The sequence below is a fragment of the Stigmatopora nigra genome, chromosome 10 (genome assembly GCF_051989575.1).
Source record: "Stigmatopora nigra isolate UIUO_SnigA chromosome 10, RoL_Snig_1.1, whole genome shotgun sequence".
Lineage (NCBI taxonomy): Eukaryota > Metazoa > Chordata > Actinopteri > Syngnathiformes > Syngnathidae > Stigmatopora > Stigmatopora nigra.
Window position 1 is genome coordinate 1,324,098 of NC_135517.1, and position 21,515 is coordinate 1,345,612.

The 21,515-nt window shown below is 35.8% G+C and overlaps 1 protein-coding gene and 1 long non-coding RNA gene across 2 annotated transcripts in view; one reads left to right on the top strand and one right to left on the bottom strand.

The window, feature by feature from the left end:
• cdh22 (cadherin 22) overlaps positions 1-4,637 on the top strand; it is a 150,418-nt gene extending 145,781 nt beyond the window's left edge. Inside the window, exon 19 of the mRNA XM_077725839.1 lies at positions 3,153-4,637. Coding sequence (XP_077581965.1) covers positions 3,153-3,667 — 515 coding nt within the window. The 3' untranslated portion in view covers positions 3,668-4,637. The remainder of the gene's footprint in view (positions 1-3,152) is intronic.
• Positions 1,595-11,819, bottom strand: LOC144202812 (uncharacterized). Its single transcript, XR_013327563.1, has 3 exons — positions 11,677-11,819; positions 2,894-3,103; positions 1,595-1,700 (listed from the first exon to the last, which is right to left on the bottom strand). It is a non-coding gene; the product is annotated as an uncharacterized LOC144202812 (long non-coding RNA).
• Between the last annotated feature and the right edge of the window lie 9,696 nt (positions 11,820-21,515).

The window sequence follows — 21,515 nt, forward strand, 5'->3', positions numbered from 1 at the left end:
TGGAAGAGAAAATACTTATTTTTCAAGGTCAAACAAAGGCATAAAGAAACGATGTTCTTTCAGTCAAGTATCCTATTTTCACTTTTTTTTCCACTTGCCAAGTTGTTACGTTTTTATCGACAACAAACCGGCTCTTTTACACTGTTTTCTTCTGCCATTTACAATACATTTTTTTTGCGTCATGAACATTTTTTCAAAGTGAAATGTCGTTGAAAACGGAACAGTAAATTGCCTATTTGGTGTCTTTTCAGGGTTGGTTGAGTGAAAAGTAGGCTTGTAAGAAGAGAGGTTATATATTTTTGCCGCTTATATCTGCTATACTTTAGTCCTTCCAAGTATTTCAAAAATAAAATCACCATTTCACCCATTTTTGCATTTTTATCTACATGTATATACATATATCCATGTATATACATACATACATCCATGTATATACATACATACATACATACATACATGTATATACATACATACATACATACATGTATATACATACATACATACATACATACATGTATATACATACACGCATACATACATATACATACATACATGTATATACATACATGTATGTACATACATGTATCTACATACATGTATGTACATACATACATGTATGTACATACGTGTATGTACATACATGTATGTACATACACGTATGTACATACACGTATGTACATACACGTATGTACATACACGTATGTACATACAGGTATGTACATACCTGTATGTACATATCTGTATATACATACATGTATATACATATATGTACATATGTATACATGTATATACATACATGTACATATGTATACATGTATATACATACATGTACATATGTATACATGTATATACATACATGTATATACATACATGTATATACATACATGTACATATGTATACATATATATACGTATATATGTACATATATACTTGTGTATATACACGTATATACACATGTATACACACAGGTATACACACAGGTATACACACAGGTATACACACATGTATACACACATGTATACACACATGTATACACACATGTATACACGTATACACATGTATACACATGTATACACGTATACACATGTATACACGTATATACATGTATACACATGTATACACATGTATACACATGTATACACATGTATACACATGTATACACATGTATACACATGTATACACATGTATACACATGTATACACATGTATACACATGTATACACATGTATACACGTATACACATGTATACACATACATATATATACATATATATACACATATACACACATACACACATATATACATATATATACACACATTTACACATATACATATATATACTTGTATATACACACATTTACACACACACATAGATATACACACATATACATATACACAGACACATAGATATACACACATTTACACACACATACATATACACACACATATATACACACATGTACAAGCATGCAACTTCTTCACTTTCCCGATCTGTAATTCTCTCTCTCGAATAAATCAATTGTCGGCTGGAAATGAAGACAAATTTCTCTCTAATTACTTTACAAACAAAGCATCACTCACCCCCGTCCGTGCATTTAAAGGGCCGGCGTGGCGAATTCCACCCAGCATCTGCGTGCCTGCGGTCCAATTAAATTCCCATCTGCCGAGGATGAACTTCCGGCGAGAGCGCCGTGGCAAAGCCTAGGGGCAAATTAACCGTCTTGTCAGTAGCGCTTAGCTAACATCTGTACACGCGTTCGCCGTCCGGGCCTCGCTTCGGATGGAGCGAACACCGTCTAATTGCGGCGCCGATATTTGCAGAAAAAGCACAGAAGCGGGAATAACATTCGACTGGTGCAAAATTTCCGAAAATATCTTTAAATGTAGCTAAATTGTACTTGCCATGGATTACAAAATAAAAGTTTGGCTAAAGTATTAATGTTAAAGTTGGATTGTCGTATTTTCCACACTATAGGTCCAACGAAAATACTTTTTTTTTCAAAATGTGTGATCAAAACTTTCAAAAATATCTTCAAATATCGCTAAATTGTACTTGCCGCGGATTACAAAATAAAAGTTTTGCTAAAGTATTCATGTTAAATTTGGATTACCGTATTTTCCGCACTATAGGTCCAACGAAAATACTTTTTTTTTCAAAATGTGTGATCAAAACTTCCAAAAATATCTTCAAATATCGCTAAATTGTACTTGCCGCCGATTACAAAATAAAATTTTGGCCCAAGTATTTACTATTAAAGTTGGATTACTGTATTTTCCGCACTAAAAGCCCAACAAAAATACTTTTTTTTTCAAAATGTGTGACCAAATGTTCCCATGTTCTTAAATGCCCCAAAACTATCCGAAAATGACGCAAAATCATCAAAAGGTGAGCCAGAAATACCCTAAAGTAACAGTTACTGGTCCAACATGTGACCGGACGCGACCAAACGTCCGGGCGACCAAACGTCTTGGCGACCAAACGTCCGCGCGACCAAACGTCCGGGCGACCAAACGTCCGGGCGACCAAACGTCCGGGCGACCAAACGTCCGGGCGACCAAACGTCCGGGCGACCAAACGTCCGGGCGACCAAACGTCCGGGCGACCAAACGTCCGGGCGACCAAACGTCCGGGCGACCAAACGTCCGGGCGACCAAACGTCCGGGCGACCAAACGTCCGGGCGACCAAACGTCCGGGCGACCAAACGTCCGGGCGACCAAACGGCCTGGCGACCAAACGTCCTGGCGACCAAACGGCCGGGCGACCAAACGTCCAGGCGACCAAACGTCCGGTCACGTGTTAAACCAGTGACTGTTTGTTTTAGGGCATTTCTGGCTCACCTTTTGTTGATTTTGCGTCATTTTCTGTTAGTTTTGGTGCATTTACGGGTTTTACCTTGTTCCTTTTGGATCACTTTCTGTTGATTTGATGTCATATTCTGTTAGTTTTGGGTCATTCCAGGTCCTTTTTCCTGTTTATTTTGGCTCCCTTTCCTTTTGACTTTGGTGCGTTCAGGACCACTTCGTTCATTTGGGTTCTTTACGGGGTCACCTCTTGTTGATTTCCAATTACATTGGGTCACTTCCTGTTGTTTGGACGACATGTCTAAGGAACAAAAGACCAAAAGACCAATCAATTTCTTTTGTTTTTCCAGTCCTGGCTTTGCTGATCTTGACCCTCCAACGCCACCGCAAAGGCAAGCGCATTGCAGAGGACGAAGAAGATATGCGTGACAACGTCATCAAATACAACGACGAGGGTGGCGGCGAGCAGGACACTCAAGCCTACGACATGAGCGCCCTACGGAACCTCTACGACTTCCCCGAGGCTAAAGTCGGCGAACCCGGGGGTGCCGAAGCCAGGCCGCCGACAGCAACGGCGCGTTGGCCACAAGGTTCACGCCCAACGGCGGGCGACTTCTCCCTCTTCGAGGGCTACATCCGCAAGAAGGTGGAGCAAGCCGACGGCGACCTATCGGTGCCGCCTTACGACTCCTTCCAGACGTACGCCTTCGAGGGTGCCGGATCACCCGCCCTGTCACTCAGCTCCATCCATACACTTTCCACCGCCTCCGAGCAGGATTTCTCGTACCTGGGCGAGTGGGGGCCGCGATTCCGACAGCTAGCCGGCTACTACGCGCCGGGGAAACCCGGTGAGGACGGCTCCTAGCAGAGTCCCCGCCCCCTGGCCTTGGAGAGACTCCTCCTACTTTCTCCGTCCCGCCTTCTCCTCAAAAACATGCCGCGGAAAGACCTCAACTCGCCAAGACTTTGGAAAAGCCCGTTTTGGTCAATGAAGGAGTTCTGGATAATCTGTTGAAATAAGTATTGGAATGCAGCCCTTTTTCTATACCGTATTTTCCGGACTATAAGGAGTAGCGACCAAAGAATAATCAATTAAAAGGAAAAGATTAAAGTTATGCAGGAGTATAAGGCAGTTTTTTCTTTTAACGTTATTTTTTTGATGAGTTCAAAGCAGGGGTGGCGAACATGTGGCTCTCGAGCCATATGCGGCTCTTTGCTTGTGATTATATTTTGTATCTACTGTGGCTTTTTGTCTAATTTTATTCTATTCTCTCTTAAAAAAAACACTTAAATTCACCAAAGCCCAGTCAAAACAAATAATGAATTATTTTTAAAATAGAATTTGGCAACCAAAAAAATATTTTTTGCGGTTTTTGACGTAAGGTTTTTGTCGCTCGTACATGGACACAAAAAGCCAATTTTTTTTAACTTGTCTGTGTTAAAGTAACAATAGTAAAATGGAGAACAACGGGCATAATTTTTTGGATAATTATATCTTTAAAAAACAACATAAGAGGCTGTTAGTGGTTAGAGAAGGACATTTTTTGGCAGATTTAGCAGATTTACAAAAAAAAAAAATGTGACTTATAGTCCGGAAAATACAGCAAATGTTGGCTAATGACGGCGAAAGACTGAGTAATAATGCAGTTATGTTAAAAATGTATGTCATTTATTTTAATTTGACTCAAAAACAGATCAAATATGATTTTAGGTGTAAATTCATATTTTTTAATCCTATGATAATGGGTTCAAAAATTGCCTGTGAGGCGATTTAGTCATTTTGATCGCAAATGTACTTTTAAAAATACATAATTACAACGCCTATACAGTAAAAAAACTTTTATATTGACATGACCCTAAAAAATTGACAATTTTGAGGCCTTTTTTGTTCATTTTTTGAAAATATCAATGTAATTTTTTTTGAATATGTTATTATTTTGCCATAGTTTTCGTCCATTTCAATTTTGCCCATGAATTCAAAAATATTGGGACATGTGTTGTGATATTATCATATATTCTGATTTTATTTGTTATTTTTTGGCTGAAAAAAATTCGTTATTTTGTTGAAGTGGGCTTGAATATTTATGTATTTATTTGCTCTTGTATTTCTATTTATTTACATGGATTTTCACTGAAACTGGAACGCAAAAGAAGGACAAATTGCGTACATACTGCAGTATATTTGTATTTTTTTTGTATGAACTTTTTTGCTAAAGATATGGAGGGTGCAAAAAAAATATGGGTAAAAGTTTTTGGTCTAAATAACGGATAAGCGGGCATAATGTGTTTCAGGGAATTCCCTTTTTTTTGTTCCTAGTTTATGTTCTTGTGTATAAAAAAAATAAGAAAAAATGTTTTTTTTATCCGAAAAGTTTGCTTGGCTCTGATTTTGTTTAAATTTTTTGATGATGATTAAACCAATCGCATTCTCCCTCTTTACAAATTCCAATTAAATGTTGACCTAAGTGTATGGAAAAGTGAAAACTGAGAGAAAAAGACAAATAAATATTTAACTTTTGTAAAAAAACTGCTGTGTCGTTTTTGACTTAATTATATTATCTTTTTATCTTCATGCTATTATCCCTATAAAGCATGATTTATGAATGGATGAATAAATATGTTAATATTCTCACGCTATGTATGTCCAAACCGTGCATCTTAAGGAAAAAAGCCTTACTATACTGTGTCGTTTTTTTGCGAATAAAAGCCTTACTATACTATGTCGTTTTTTCGAAGAAAAAAAGCCTTACTATACTATGTCGTTTTTTTCGAAAAAAAGCCTTACTATACTATGTCGTTTTTTTCGAAGAAAAAAGCCTTACTATACTATGTCGTTTTTTTGCGATAAAAAGCCTTACTATACTATGTGTTTTTTTTGCGATAAAAAGCCTTACTATACTGTGTTTTTTTTTGCGATAAAAAGCCTTACTATACAATGTCATTTTTTTGCGATAAAAAGCCTTACTATACTATGTCGTTTTTTCGAAGAAAAAAGCCTTACTATACTATGTTGTTTTTTTGCGAAGAAAAAAGCCTTACTATACTATGTCGTTTTTTTCGAAGAAAAAAGCCTTACTATACTATGTCGTTTTTTTCGAAGAAAAAAGCCTTACTATACTATGTCGTTTTTTTTTGCGATAAAAAGCCTTACTATACTATGTCGTTTTTTTGCGTTAAAAAGCCTTACTATACTATGTCGTTTTTTCAAAGAAAAAAAGCCATACTATACTATGTCGTTTTTTGCGAATAAAAGCCTAACTATACTATGTTGTTTTTTGCGAGTAAAAGCCTTACTATACTATGTCGTTTTTTCGAAGAAAAAGCCTTACTATACTATGTCGTTTTTTGCGAATAAAAGCCTTACTATACTATGTCGTTTTTTTGCGATAAAAAGCCTTACTATACTATGTCATTTTTTTGCGATAAAAAGCCTTACTATACTATGTCGTTTTTTTTGCGAATAAAAGCCTTACTATACTATGTTGTTTTTTACGAGTAAAAGCCTTACTATACTATGTGGTTTTTTTCGAAAAAAAAGCCTTACTATACTATGTCGTTTTTGGTGATAAAAAGCCTTACTATACTATGTCGTTTTTCGAAGAAAAAAGCCTTACTATACTATGTCGTTTTTTCAAAGAAAAAAGCCTTACTATACTATGTCGTTTTTTCGAAGAAAAAAGTATTGCTATACTATGTCGTTTTTTGAAGAAAAAAGCCTTACTATACTATGTCGTTTTTTCAAGAAAAAAAGCCTTACTATACTATGTCGTTTTTTTGAAGAAAAAAGCCTTACTATACTATGTCGTTTTTCGAAGAAAAAAGCCTTACTATACTATGTCGTTTTTTCAAAGAAAAAAGCCTTACTATACTATGTCGTTTTTTTGCGATAAAAAGCCTTACTATACTATGTCATTTTTTTGCGATAAAAAGCCTTACTATACTATGTCGTTTTTTTTGCGAATAAAAGCCTTACTATACTATGTTGTTTTTTACGAGTAAAAGCCTTACTATACTATGTGGTTTTTTTCGAAAAAAAAGCCTTACTATACTATGTCATTTTTTTGCGATAAAAAGCCTTACTATACTATGTCGTTTTTTGCGATAGAAAGCCTTACTATACTATGTCGTTTTTTTCGAAAAAAAAAGCCTTACTATACTATGTCGTTTTTTCAAAGAAAAAAGCCTTACTATACTATGTCGTTTTTTTCGAAGAAAAAAAGCCTTACTATACTATGTCGTTTTTTTTTGCGATAAAAAGCCTTACTATAATATGTCGTTTTTTGCGAATAAAAGCCTTACTATACTATGTCGTTTTTTTCGAAAAAAAAGCTTTGCTATACTATGTCGTTTTTTCCGAAAAAAAGCCTTACTATACTATGTCGTTTTTTCAAAGAAAAAAGCCTTACTATACTATGTCGTTTTTTCCGAAGAAAAAGCCATACTATACTATGTCGTTTTTTTTGCGATAAAAAGCCTTACTATACTATGTCGTTTTTTTTTGCGATAAAAAGCCTCACTATACTATGTCGTTTTTTGCGAATAAAAGCCTAACTATACTATGTTGTTTTTTGCGAGTAAAAGCCTTACTATACTATGTCGTTTTTTCGAAGAAAAAAGCCTTACTATACTATGTCGTTTTTTTGCGATAAAAAGCCTTACTATACTATGTCGTTTTTTCAAAGAAAAAAGCCTTACTATACTATGTCTTTTTTAGAAGAAAAAAGCCTTACTTTACTATGTCGTTTTTTCGAAGAAAAAAGCCTTACTATACTATGTCGTTTTTTTCGAAAAAAAGCCTTACTATACTATGTCGTTTTTTCGAAGAAAAAAGCCTTACTATACTATGTCGTTTTTTTGCGATAAAAAGCCTTACTATACTATGTCGTTTTTTCAAAGAAAAAAGCCTTACTATACTATGTCTTTTTTAGAAGAAAAAAGCCTTACTTTACTATGTCGTTTTTTCGAAGAAAAAAGCCTTACTATACTATGTCGTTTTTTTCGAAAAAAAGCCTTACTATACTATGTCGTTTTTTCGAAAAAAAAAGCCTTACTATACTATGTCGTTTTTTAAAGAAATAAAGCCTTATTATACTATGTCGTTTTTTCGAAGAAAAAAGCCTTACTATACTATGTCGTTTTTTCAAAGAAAAAAGCCTTACTATACTATGTCGTTTTTTCGAAAAAAAAAAGCCTTACTATACTATGTCATTTTTTCAAGAAAAAAAGCCTTACTATACTATGTCGTTTTTTCAAGAAAAAAAGCCTCACTATAGTATGTCGTTTTTTAAGAAAAAAAAGCCTTACTATAGTATGTCGTTTTTTAAGAAAAAAAAGCCTTACTATAGTATGTCGTTTTTTACGAAAAAAAAGCCTTACTATACTATGTCGTTTTTTCGAAGAAAAAAGGCTTACTATACTATGTCGTTTTTTCGAAGAAAAAAGCCTTACTATACTATGTCGTTTTTGGTGATAAAAAGCCTTACTATACTATGTCGTTTTTCGAAGAAAAAAGCCTTACTATACTATGTCGTTTTTTCAAAGAAAAAAGCCTTACTATACTATGTCGTTTTTTCGAAGAAAAAAGTATTGCTATACTATGTCGTTTTTTGAAGAAAAAAGCCTTACTATACTATGTCGTTTTTTCAAGAAAAAAAGCCTTACTATACTATGTCGTTTTTTTGAAGAAAAAAGCCTTACTATACTATGTCGTTTTTCGAAGAAAAAAGCCTTACTATACTATGTCGTTTTTTCAAAGAAAAAAGCCTTACTATACTATGTCGTTTTTTGAAGAAAAAAGCCTTACTATACTATGTCGTTTTTTGAAGAAAAAAGCCTTACTATACTATGTCGTTTTTTGAAGAAAAAAGCCTTACTATACTATGTCGTTTTTCAAGAAAAAAAGCCTTACTATACTATGTCGTTTTTTTGAAGAAAAAAGCCTTACTATACTATGTTGTTTTTTCAAGAAAAAAAGCCTTACTATTATGTTGTTTTATCAAGAAAAAAAGCCTTACTATACTATGTCGTTTTTTCGAAGAAAAAAGCCTTACTATACTATGTCGTTTTTTTCGAAAAAAAAAGCCTTACTATACTATGTCGTTTTTTAAAAGAAAAAAAGCCTTACTATACTATGTCGTTTTTTTGCGAAAAGCCTTACTATACTATGTCGTTATATATAATTACCATAATCATAACATAAAAGTTTGGAAGTTATTTAGACTCTGAAGCCAAAATGGCGGTCATTGAGGCGTATAGACGTTTGGGCAGCGTGAGTGAATGCAAAGCAATTTGGTGTCGTCTTTGGGTCCAATTTTGAAGTGAGGCCATTTTGAGATGGCTACGAATCAGACACAAGAACAATTAGACTTGGAGGATTTTGTCGACCTTTTGTGTCGAATCTCCATTTTAATAGAAATGTCGTCCATAATAAGAATGAGGAGGAGAATAAAAGCCTCAATGAGTTTGAAACGCGTTTGGAATTGAGAAGGCGGGGCTTTATTGAAGAGAATAACAGGGGTTTTGGGTATGCCGTTTTCTCGCTGGATTTCATCTTTTGTCCAGTTTTAGCACTATTATTATATTTGACTATATGATAAACAGTTTGAATGTTGTTGAAAGAATAAATATAATTGAGGTCTGGGAAATATTCAAAAATGAATAAAAAATAAAGTGAGGATGACCAAACTTTCTGGTGCTCGGACACTGGTCTTTTGGTCGCTGTTAGGGTTATGGTTGGCAAATGTACTTAGATAACCCTAACCCTAACCCTGACCAAACTCTAATACTAACCCTAATCCTAACCATTTTGTATTTAAACACACCCTAACCCTAACCCCTAACCCCTAACCCCTAACCCCTAACCTTAACCCTAACCCTAGCCCTAGCCCTAGCCCTAGCCCTAACCCAAGCCCTAACCCTAACCCTGACCCTAACCCTGACCCTAACCCTGACCCTAACCCTGACCCTAACCCTGACCCTAACCCTAAACCTAACCATTTTGTATTTAAACACACCCTAACCCTAACCTTAACCCAATCCTAACCCTAACCCTAACCAAACCCTAATACTAACCCTAATCAGAACCATTTTGTATATAAACACACCCTAACCCTAACCCTAACCAAACCCTAATTTAACCCTAATCAGAACCATTTTGTATAAACACACCCTAACCCTAAACCTAACCCTAACCCCTAACCCTGACCCTAACCAAACCCTAATACTAACCCTAACCATTTTGTATTTAAACACACCCTAACCCTAACCAAACCCTAATACTAACCCCAATCTTAACCATTTTGTATTTAAACACACCCTAACCCTAACCCTCACTCTAATCCTAACCCTAATCCTAATCCTAACCCTAACCCCATTTTGTATTTAAACACACCTATACCCTAACCCTAACCCCTAACCCTAACCATTTTGTATTTAAACACACCCTAACCCTAACCCTCACTCTAATCCTAACCCTCAAACAAACTCAAACACAAGTCCGGAATACAAAGTACTAGTAGACGACTAACTCCCGATTTGATATGGCGAGCAATTAATTACCAATGTTGAACATGATTAATTTTTATTGGAGTGGGCCACGAGCAAGATGAAATAATTCTCAGTGCTCACTTATGAGGCAAAGACAAACAGGTCATTAGTCTCTCTCGTGTAAAAGCGCAGTGTTTAAAAAGAGGAAAGCTTTTTTTTTTTATTAGAGAAAACTTTAAACAAAGTTAAAGTGACACCGCCAACTATTCCGAGGCTTTTTAGAAAACGTTCCGCTAATTAGCATAAAGCCCATCGTTTATTAGCGGATCTCCTCCACATCATTTCATTGATTTCAAACGTCACGGCGGTTTTACGACGTCTCGGCGACGGACCGATTGCTTCGACGGCTTTACCGCGCTCGTAAAAAGGCGGGGATGAGATCTTGTGATAGAATACTGAGTGATTTCTTTATGGCGGGAGAGGATCTGGGAATGGAATTTGCCGGATGATTGGAATACAGTGCTACCTCTACTTAAGAAGCTCTACATACAAATTATTCAGGTTATAAAAAAGCCATGATGGGAAAATGAAAAATACACTGTTACCTCTACTTACGAAATATTCATGTTATGAAAGGCAACAATGGGAAAGTCAAAAATACACCGCTACCTCTACTTAAGAGCCTCTACCTAAGAACCTCTACCTAAGAACCTCTACTTAAGAACCCCTACTTAAGAACCTCAACTTAAGAACATCACTTATGAACCTCTACTTAAGAGCCTCTACATAAAAAGCTCTACATAACAACCTCTACTTAAGAACCTCTACTTAAGAATCTCTACTTAAGAACCTCTACTTAAGAACCTCAACTTAACCTCAACTTAAGAACCTCTACTTATGAACCCCTACTTAAGAGCCTCTACATAAAAAGCTCTACATAAGAACCTCTATTTAAGAACCTTAGTTAAGAACATCTACTTAAAAACCTCTACTTAAGAACCTCTACATAAGAACCTCTACATAAAAACCTCTACATAAGAACCTCTACTTAATAAACTCTACTTAAGAACCTCTACTTAAGATATATTCAGGTTATGAAAGCGAACAATGGGAAAATTAAAAACACACGCTACCTCTACTTAAGAACCTCTACTTACGAAATATTCAGGTTATGAAAGGTGACAATGCGAAAATGAAAAAACAACGCTACCTCGACTTAAGAACCTCTACTCACGAAATATTTAGCTTATGAAAGGCCACAATGTGAAAATGAAAAACAGTGCTACCTCTACTTAAGAACTTCTACACTGACACTGATTAATCAATCTGACTAAACATATCAGTCCAAAGTGGACAACTGTCTGTTATAAACGTGTATATAAGACTCACCCATTGTACATTCACGCTGTATGAGCTCTCTCTCTCTCCCCATTCTGCAGTCTGGCAATTTCCTTTAGATTGGTCTCACTGTTCCTGGAGTTGTATTACAATCCTAAAACCAAGATACAAAAGAATTTCAAGTTAGGAAACAAATTACATTTCTTCCAAGAAAAGTGTTTGACCCTTCGAAGGACAAAAAAATTATTGGCTGGGAAAGGCTAAGAAAAAAACGAATCAGAAAATGAATGAATGAATAAACAACCATGTATAGTAAGGCTTTTTTCTTTAAAAAAAACGACATAGTATAGTAAGAAATCATTTCCCAGTAACCGGCAAAAACGAGGGTTTCCCATTCTTCTGGGAGAAGACGGCGACCGGTCATGTCGCGCAAACGTCAACATCAGCTTCCATCTCGTATCCGGACAAAATCTCATCGTCAAATATTTGCTGGGGGCAGAGTGTGTGTGTGTGTTTAGCTTTGTGTGTGTTTCCGTTTGTAGTCCGACTGTCACAGGTCGTCAACTTCACACTTGAAAGGGTGGCCTGAGCGAGCGGAGCCGGCGACCTGTCAGGTGCGGGACATCCACACCTCCCCGGGCGAAAATGTCAATCTGGGCCGACAAGGGCTCATCAACGAGTCCGTCTGTCGTCAGCGATACGCAAAGGACGAAACTAGACCGCGGTTTTTCTTCCTGACTTCGATGCCTGATGACCCACAAATGGCGCCAAGTTGGCGTCGCACACCGAGAAAAAAAAATGTTGGAATTGCAGATATTAAGCCAGCATTCACAGCCAGTTAATGTTGATTTATTCAGTATGGAGGCTATTTATTATGAGGTGTTATGTTGTAGTATTATGTTGACGAATGTATTGATTGCTGATATATTGATTATTTATCTATTTTTCCTTGGAAAAATTTGCAATTGGAGATATTAAGCCACTATTCATGGGCAGTTTGTTTATTTATTTATTATGTTGACTACTACTTATTTTTAAGTCCTATTATGTTGTAGTAATATGTTGACAACTTATTTATTGATTATGTATGTTATTATTATTAATAATAGTTGTTACTGATTATTTGATTATTATATTTTTTTTTATTTATTTTTTTTTTTATTTTGTATTTTATCATCCTCATCATCCTCTTCCTCATCAACCTCATCATCATCATCATCATCATCATCCTCATCATTATCCTCATCATCATCCTCATCTTCATCATCATCCTCATCATCATCCTCATCATCATCCTCATCATCATCCTCATCATCATCCTCATCATCATCCTCATCATCATCATCCTCATCATCATCATCCTCATCATCATCATCCTCATCATCATCCTCCTCATCATCCTCCTCCTCCTCCTCCTCCTCCTCCTCCTCCTCCTCCTCCTCCTCCTCCTCCTCCTCCTCCTCCTCCTCCTCCTCCTCCTCATCATCATCATCATCATCATCATCATCATCATCATCATCATCATCATCATCATCATCATCATCATCATCATCATCATCATCATCATCATCATCATCATCATCATCATCATCATCATCATCATCATCATCATCATCATCATCATCATCATCATCATCATCATCATCCTCATCATCATCCCCATCATCATCCTCATCATCATCCTCCTCATCCTCTTCATCCTCCTCCTCCTCCTCCTCCTCCTCCTCCTCCTCTTCATCATCATCATCATCATCATCATCATCAAAATCATCCTCATCTTCATCATCATCCTCATCATCCTCAACATCAACATCATCAGCATCCTCATCATCATTAGCATCATCATCCTCAACATCATCCTCATCTTCATCATCATCCCCATCACCCTCATCATCAGCACCATCATCTTTATTATTTTTATTTCATTATTATTATCAATTTTCTATTTTTGTTGTTGTTGTTATTTGTGCACAGAATTGAAGCTCTAAATCTCATTAAACTGACAATAAAATAATTCAATTCAACTGAATTTAGCATAGCATAGCATAGCTAACTGCAACATAACTAGCCCGAACGCAAAATAAAATAAAATTTCAATTTACTAACGTTTTAATTCCGAGCTGACCATCTGGCAAGGTCAGCAACCTCCTTAACTCGGCAAAACTACGTAAAATACAAGTACTACGAGCGACACGCTTTTATTTAATATGGTGAAAGGCTTCTTCAGACTCGGTTTAATCACTTCATTAGCTCCATACACAAGCATATGAATAATGAATGCCCAATATTTATTCATTAGGCGGTCGTGCCGCGCCATTCGCCCGCATTACGCATAACAATGTCTTGTAACGCGAGGGAAGAAAAAAAAATGTGAATATTTTCTTTTTGCTATCCAAACGGTTCGCCTTTCAATATTCCGGGTTGTGTTATGGTACCAACGCGAGCGACACTTCCCCAGGTGCGCCACAATGTAGCATGAAAGGGGAATAGCTCTTATTCTTTCAAGCAAAGGCACATTGCAAGAAGAACAAAAGTGGGCCGTTTACAAATGATTGGAGTACCCGCCGCGGGGGATATCGCGGCGCCCATGACATTGAAGCTAAAAGTGAACTGTCAATTGGATGGCAGCAATGTATAAAACATAATAATAATTTGGAAGAAAATAGACTAGACTAAACTAAAATTGACTAGACTATGATAAAGTAGGCTAGATTAAGCAAGAATGGACTAAATTAGATTTAGACTAAACTAGCCTAAATAGCCTAGATTAGACTGAAGTAGGCTAGACAAGCCTAAACTAGAATAAAGTAGGCTAGACTAGCCTGAACTAGACTAAAGTAGGCTAGACTAGCCTAAATTATAATAAGGTAGGCTGGACTAAATTAGAATAACCACAAATAAACTAGACTAAAAGACTAAAGTAGGCTAGACTACATTAAACTGACTTCTAATACACTAGACTAGGCTAAAGTAGACTAAAGTAGGCAAGACTAGACTAAACTAGATTAAAGTAGGCTAGACTAAATTAGATTAACCTCAAATAAACTAGACTAAAAGACTAAAGTAGGCTAGACGACATTAAACTGACTTCCAATAGACTAGACTAAAGTAGACTAAAGTAGGCAAGACTAGACTAAACTAGACTAAGTTAGGCTAGACTAGACTAAAGAAGGCGAGTTTAAATTAGGCTAACCTCAAATAGACTAGCCTAAAAGACTAAGGTAGCCCAAACTAAATTAAACTGGCTTCAAATAGACTGGACTAGACTAAACTAGTTTAAAGAAGGCTAGACTAGACTGAATTAGACTAACCTTAAATACACTTGACTAAAAAAGACTAAAGCAGGCTGGACTTAACTATACTAACTTTAAATAGAGTAGACCAAAAGACTAAGGTAGGATAGACTAAATTAGACTGACTTCAAATAGATTAAACTAGACTAAAGTAGGCTAAACTGGACTAAATTAGACTAACCTCAAATAAACTAGACTAAAAAAGGCTAAAATAGAAAAGACTAAGCTAGGCTAAAATCAAGTAAGAGGAGACAGGACTGGACTAAATTAAAATACAGTCAACTGGACTAAAGTAGTTATACTAGAGAAGATTAGACTAAAACCGGACTAAATTAAATAGTCTAAACTCATCTATTAGGACCCGACAGACATTTCTGTCCACCATAAAAAATTTCAACTCTCTACGTTGCACGATTTGGACAAACATAGCGAGAGAATCTTAACATACACACAAAAATCCATAAATAACGCTTTATAGGAGTTACAGAATATAAACTAAAGTAGACTAGACAAGCTTAGACCAAACAGACAGTTTTTCTACAACATGAATGATGAAAAATGTTTTTTTATATTATTACAATCATTTTTTTCAAATTTACGGTCATATTTTTCTGTAAAAAAATGTAATCTTTTTGCAAATTGAGTCTTTTTAAAACAAGGGGCGTCTTACATTCGGGCCAATACGGTATTATACAACACACGTCATTATATTAGCGCCACGACGGCAAAAAAACACGGTTCGATATCCGTCTAGTCTATAAAATGCGTCATTTCTGTCTGTCTTTTTGTCACGTTTTCCAGTGGATTCCTTCATCCCATAATATACGACCCCTGCCTGAAATACCGCGTCCTTCTCGTCATTTGCAGCGGTCGCCATGGCAATAATGATGGCACGTAATTAGGGCTTGATATCCCTCAGCTTCTTCCATTATTGCACTCTCCCGAGCAGAAATCTTCATTTGCATGTTTCTCAATGCCGGAGAAACTCATTAATCGGAGACAATGAGGATTAGGAAGAGACTAAGCTCGACTGTAATGTGGGAGCCAAAAACTCAATGGGGAGTTTTTTTTTCGTAGCTCGTCTGCCGCCGCGTTCGATATCTAGCGCCTCCTTTTTGCGGATAATTGTAAGTAAGAATGGAGGAACATGCAGCTTTGCCGACAAAGTCAATGGACTGGAACAAATATGGCGACTTCAGGGACGCCATTTTTTTCGGTTTGATGTCTCATTTTGACTTTGCGTTTTTTTTCGTTTTTATTTTTTTGTGCGCAGATAAGCCGTGGAACTTTTTGTATAGATATATAGTAGTTATATAGAAAAACTTTTTCATTTTATATTTTTAAAATAGGTTGATTTCAAAATAATTCATTAAAAAATATATATATGTATATTTTTAATAGTTTCAATTAGAATTTATTCATTTAAAAAAATGATATATCTTTTATTAAAGACTACAAAATATTTTTTATTAAAGACTACAAAATATTTTTTATTAAAGACTACAAAATATCTTTTATTAAAGACTACAAAATATTTTTTATTAAAGACTACAAAATATTTTTTATTAAAGATTACAAAATATTTCTTATTAAAGACTACAAAATATTTCTTATTAAAGACTACAAAATATTTTTTATTAAAGACTACAAAATATCTTTTATTAAAGATTACAAAATATCTTTGATTAAAGATTACAAAATATTTTTTATTAAAGACTACAAAATATTTTTTATTAAAGATTACAAAATATTTTTTATTAAAGACTCCAAAATATTTTTTATTGTATATCATATATATTTATTTTTAATATTATTAATAAAGAAATGGATTAATATTGCTGTCTTATTTACCATAAAATGTATATGTATTTTTTTTAAATGGAGTTATATTGTCACTATCACTTTAACAAAGTTTTTTAAAAGGTTGCTGATGAATTTGATTTAAAAAAATAGCCATATAATATAAATAATCAATAAAAAATGAATATATTAGTATTTACCGTAATATCCTCAAAATTTTGGGGTAAAATGTTAATAATGGAACCAAAAATCAGATCTATATTTGTTGGATTTAAGTTTTTAAACGACCTTATATTGTCACTAACACTTTTGATTACATTTTCTTTCAAAAGTTGCTCATTAATTTGATAAAAAATATAAATTTGGATTTGAGTTTGATTCATTTAATAAACCAACAGAACAAATTAATAAAACATATCCATGTTAATGACGATATATATATGTAAATCTGCAAGATTATACCCGAATGCATCAAGGATTTTTTTTCCAAAACTATAAAAAAATAAAAATGAAAAAGCCTGCCAACATCTTCCGCCATTTTGTACTTTAGATCTGCAAATGTGAAACGAGCCAGCAACATACATGAAAAACACGCATTAATTAGGCTGAAATGCGCAAAAAAATAAAAAATAAATAAAAAAAACAGACAGACAGCGCCAAAGAGAATCCCAAAGGGGAATACATTTATTATCTTGAGTTATTCCTTGAGATCATTTTTTAAATTAAGTAAGCAAGAATATGTGTGTGTGTGTGTGTGTGTGTGTGTGTGTGTGTGTGTGTGTGTGTGTGTGTGTGTGTGTGTGTTTGGCAGCGGTGGAAAAGTGGGTGAAAGATTAATCAGGGGAAACTATTACCCAGGCTGGAATTAATGGGAGAGGAAGTGGAGCTATGATGAATGGATATTTTAAACATGGGATGGAAAAAAATTCTAATATGAGGTCTACGTGCAGTGACAAAAGTAGTCAGCAAATTCCAGTGGCTTCTCTTGGGAGTTTGTCCTTTTTCATTTACTATCTCCAGGGTGTGTAAACAACTGCTGACGGCGACGTTTTTTTTTACCGCTGCCGTGCTTTTTGCTTCGAGTGGATTGGACGTCCGGTGTCGTCATTATCGGGAAATTATTCAATAATCAAAAGCGCAAAGTCAGCTGACTGTAGGTGAAATATCAAATAACGGCAGGTTGCGATTTTAGAATTTTTGTTATCATTTTGGCGGTCAGGTGGTAAAGTGGTTCGCGGGTTGGGCTCGCAGTTACGGGGTCACGGGATCGATTCTGGGTAGGTTCTCAATTCTTTTTCCAGGTACTCTGGTTCTCTCCCAGAAGCCAAAAATATGCATGCTAGGCTAATTGCATGCTAACTTGTTTCTAGCTATGAGGGTTTGGACCAAACGTCCGGGCGACCAAACGTCTGGGTGACCAAACGTCCGGGGACCAAACGTCCAGGGGACCAAACGTCCAGGGGACCAAACGTCCAGGGGACCAAACATCCAGGGGACCAAACGTCCAGGGGACCAAACGTCCAGGGGACCAAAAATCCAGGGGACCAAACGTCCAGGGGGGACCAAACGTCCAGGGGACCAAACGTCCAAGGGACCAAAAATCCAAGGGACCAAAAATCCAGGGGACCAAAAGTCCAAGGGACCAAAAATCCAGGACACCAAACGTCCAGGACACCAAACGTCCAGGACACCAAACGTCCAGGGGACCAAACGTCCAGGGGACCAAATGTCCGGGGCGACCAAACGTCCGGGGCGACCAAACGTCCGGGGCGACCAAACGTCCGGGGCGACCAAACGTCCGGGGCGACCAAACGTCCGGGCGACCAAATGTCTGGTTACGATTTAGGTTGACTACTTATGTATTTATTACTTATTTATGGATTATGTATTGATATTATTTATTTATTATTATTTATTATTATTATTATTATTTATTTGTTTATGATTTGTCTTTTAGTTTTTTTCTTGTTATTTGTGATATTGACTACTTATTTACATTGTTGATGATTTATAGATTTTATTATTTATTGTTTATTATTGTTATTTTTTGCTGCTATCCGGACTAAATGTAAAGCGTAGAATGGACTTAGTAACGTTAGCCGATTAGCCGACTAGTAACAATAATAACTCACATGACAGTAGCTAAACAGCAGTAGCACAATTTGACAAAGTAGCTAAATCTGATTGACAGGTCTAGAAGAAAAAAGCCTGGGCGGCAAAATCCGATAAGGAAGCCAAATCTGACACAACGCCGGCATGAAAGCATCAAAACTTCAATCTCGCCGTTGAACCGAAGCAAAACCGCTCAAGTGGAACCCGGACTAGATTTTTAGCTGGCGTCTTTGTCGTGTCATAACACAAAAAATAAAAAAAAATAATAATAACAATAAAAAGCTGCCTGCTTTTCTAAAAGGGGGAACCATATTGCGCTGTCAAAAACAATCAAAATCTCCGTTTGGAAAAAAAAACCAGACAAAGTATATCACCCGAGTTGCTCCCTTTAGCGAAAGAATTCTGCAAAAAAAAGGTATAAAGACGTAAACTCATTTCAAAAAAGAAAAGAAAATGATACAAATAAGAATAAGCATTCCAGCGAGAGCAAACGAAAAGCGTCAAAATAAATAAGAATAAAAAATAAACAAAATCTTCCAGTTCAAGTTTGCCAATCGGAGTTTGTTTACCCGTTTATTTTGATTTTTTTGCAGGCATCGTCGTGATAGACACTTGTGAAGCAGAGCGGCAAAAGAGGACCTTATTGATCATTCCTGTCGACGGCAGGTGACTACTGAGCTGAAAAAAAATCCAATGTGGAGTGGATGAGTGAGTTTTGACGGAGCGCCGCGGGTCAGAGAGCGACAACGTTTGCTTTTTTTGGGGGTGTCGTGGCCGTGCATAAGAATACGAAACTGGTCGGTGGATTTAGACACGAAGGAGTTAGTGTGGAGTCTTGAAATGACGCAAAATAAACAGAAAGGGAGTGACTTTTTGGGTGATTTTTGCATGTATTTGGGAATGTCAAAATTTTTTGGTTCTTCGAGCTAGATTTGAACCAAAGTCCAAAGTGGAGAATGGCAAAAAAGAACAGAAAACAATCAATGAACTAGAGGCATTCTGGGATTAAAGTCAAAATTGATAAGAAATAGTTCAAAATTTTGAGGGAATAACCTTGAAACGGCAAAAAAAAACAGAAAAACGACCAATAAAGCAGATGCATTCTGGGAATAAAGCCTAAATTCATAAGAAATAGTCAAAAATTTAGTGGAGATAACCAGGAAACGGTAAAAAAAAATGAAAACGATCAATAAACTAGAGGCATTCTGGGAATAAACCCTAAATTGAGTAAAAAATAGACCAAAATTTAGAGGTAATAACTTGGAAATGGCAACAAAAAAACAACAACAACAGAAAACAATCAATAAACTGGAAGTATTCTGCAAATTAACCCTAAATTGATAAGAAAATAGTCCAAAATTTAGAGGAAATAACCTGGAAATGGCCCAAAAAAACAACAACAAAAAACTATCAATAAACCAGAGGCATTCTGGGGATAAAGTCTAAATTAATAAGAAATAGTCCAAAATGTAAAGGAAATACCCTAGAAACGGCAACAACAACAAAAACTGAAAACAACTAATAAACCAGAAGCATTCTGTAAATAAACCCTAAATTGATAAAAAAATAGACTGAGATTTAAAGGAAATAACCTGGAAATTGCCCCAAAAAAACTACAGAAAACAACCATGACAAACAACCAGCTGACATTTCATTGGTCCTTGCAGCCAGATTTGAACCAGCATCCAAAATTTAGAGAAAATAACCTTGAAATGATCAAAAAACAACAAAAAAACTACAAATAAACCATAGGTAATCTGTAAATAAACCCTAAATTGAACCAAAATTTAAAGAAAAAAACTAAAAACAGCCCCAAAAACCCAATACAAAACAACCAATGATCAGGACACCATCTACAAATTAACAAATAGCCAAAAAACTCTTGAAAACGATCCAAAATTGACAAAAAAAACCCATTGCCGAACAACATTGGCGACCATTACATTACCTTTTCATGACCTAAACTAACCAGATCCCGCCCACTTGACATCTAATTAGCATAAATGCGTCCCCGCCATCCAAACCAAACTTGAACAGCCCCCCCCCCCGGTCCAGTCCGGTCTAAACGCCGTCTTCCGTGCAGTAGCCAAATTTTAATGGCCCATAAAATGTAGTAACTAATTGATCGGGTGTAAAGGGCACGACGCTCTGGCCGCCGAGGGGAACTTCTCATTTATGCAATCATCTCTGGCAGGGAGGCCATTTTACAGTATTAAATGTTGTGTCGCGCCGCCGGAGTCGTGAATCAGTCGCCTGATAAAAGACACTCGCTGACAGTATTTACCGAGCCAGTGTAATGCCTCAATTTACTGGCCATTATGGCGCAACTGCTTCAAAATAAAAGATGCTTCATTCCGTTTTGGGTGTTAAAGACAACATTGAGGGTGCTTTCAAGGTCACTTTTGGCATTTTTTTTAGCGTTTCTGGGTTGGATGGAGAGTTAAGTCAATGGTAGTTAAAGAGTTGATGTAAATGCTTGTAGAATTGGAGGTGAATAAATGTCTAAAAAATAAAATGGCAGTGGTTTTAAAAATGAAAAATTCTAGAAAATTTGATTGAAAAATTCAGTTAAAATGGAGAGTATGCTAAAGATTGAAGTAGCAGCAAAAATAAATGAAGAAATAGAAAAATAATTGAATATATATATTTTTTTTAATTAAGTCATGATTAAAAGGGAGAATTTAT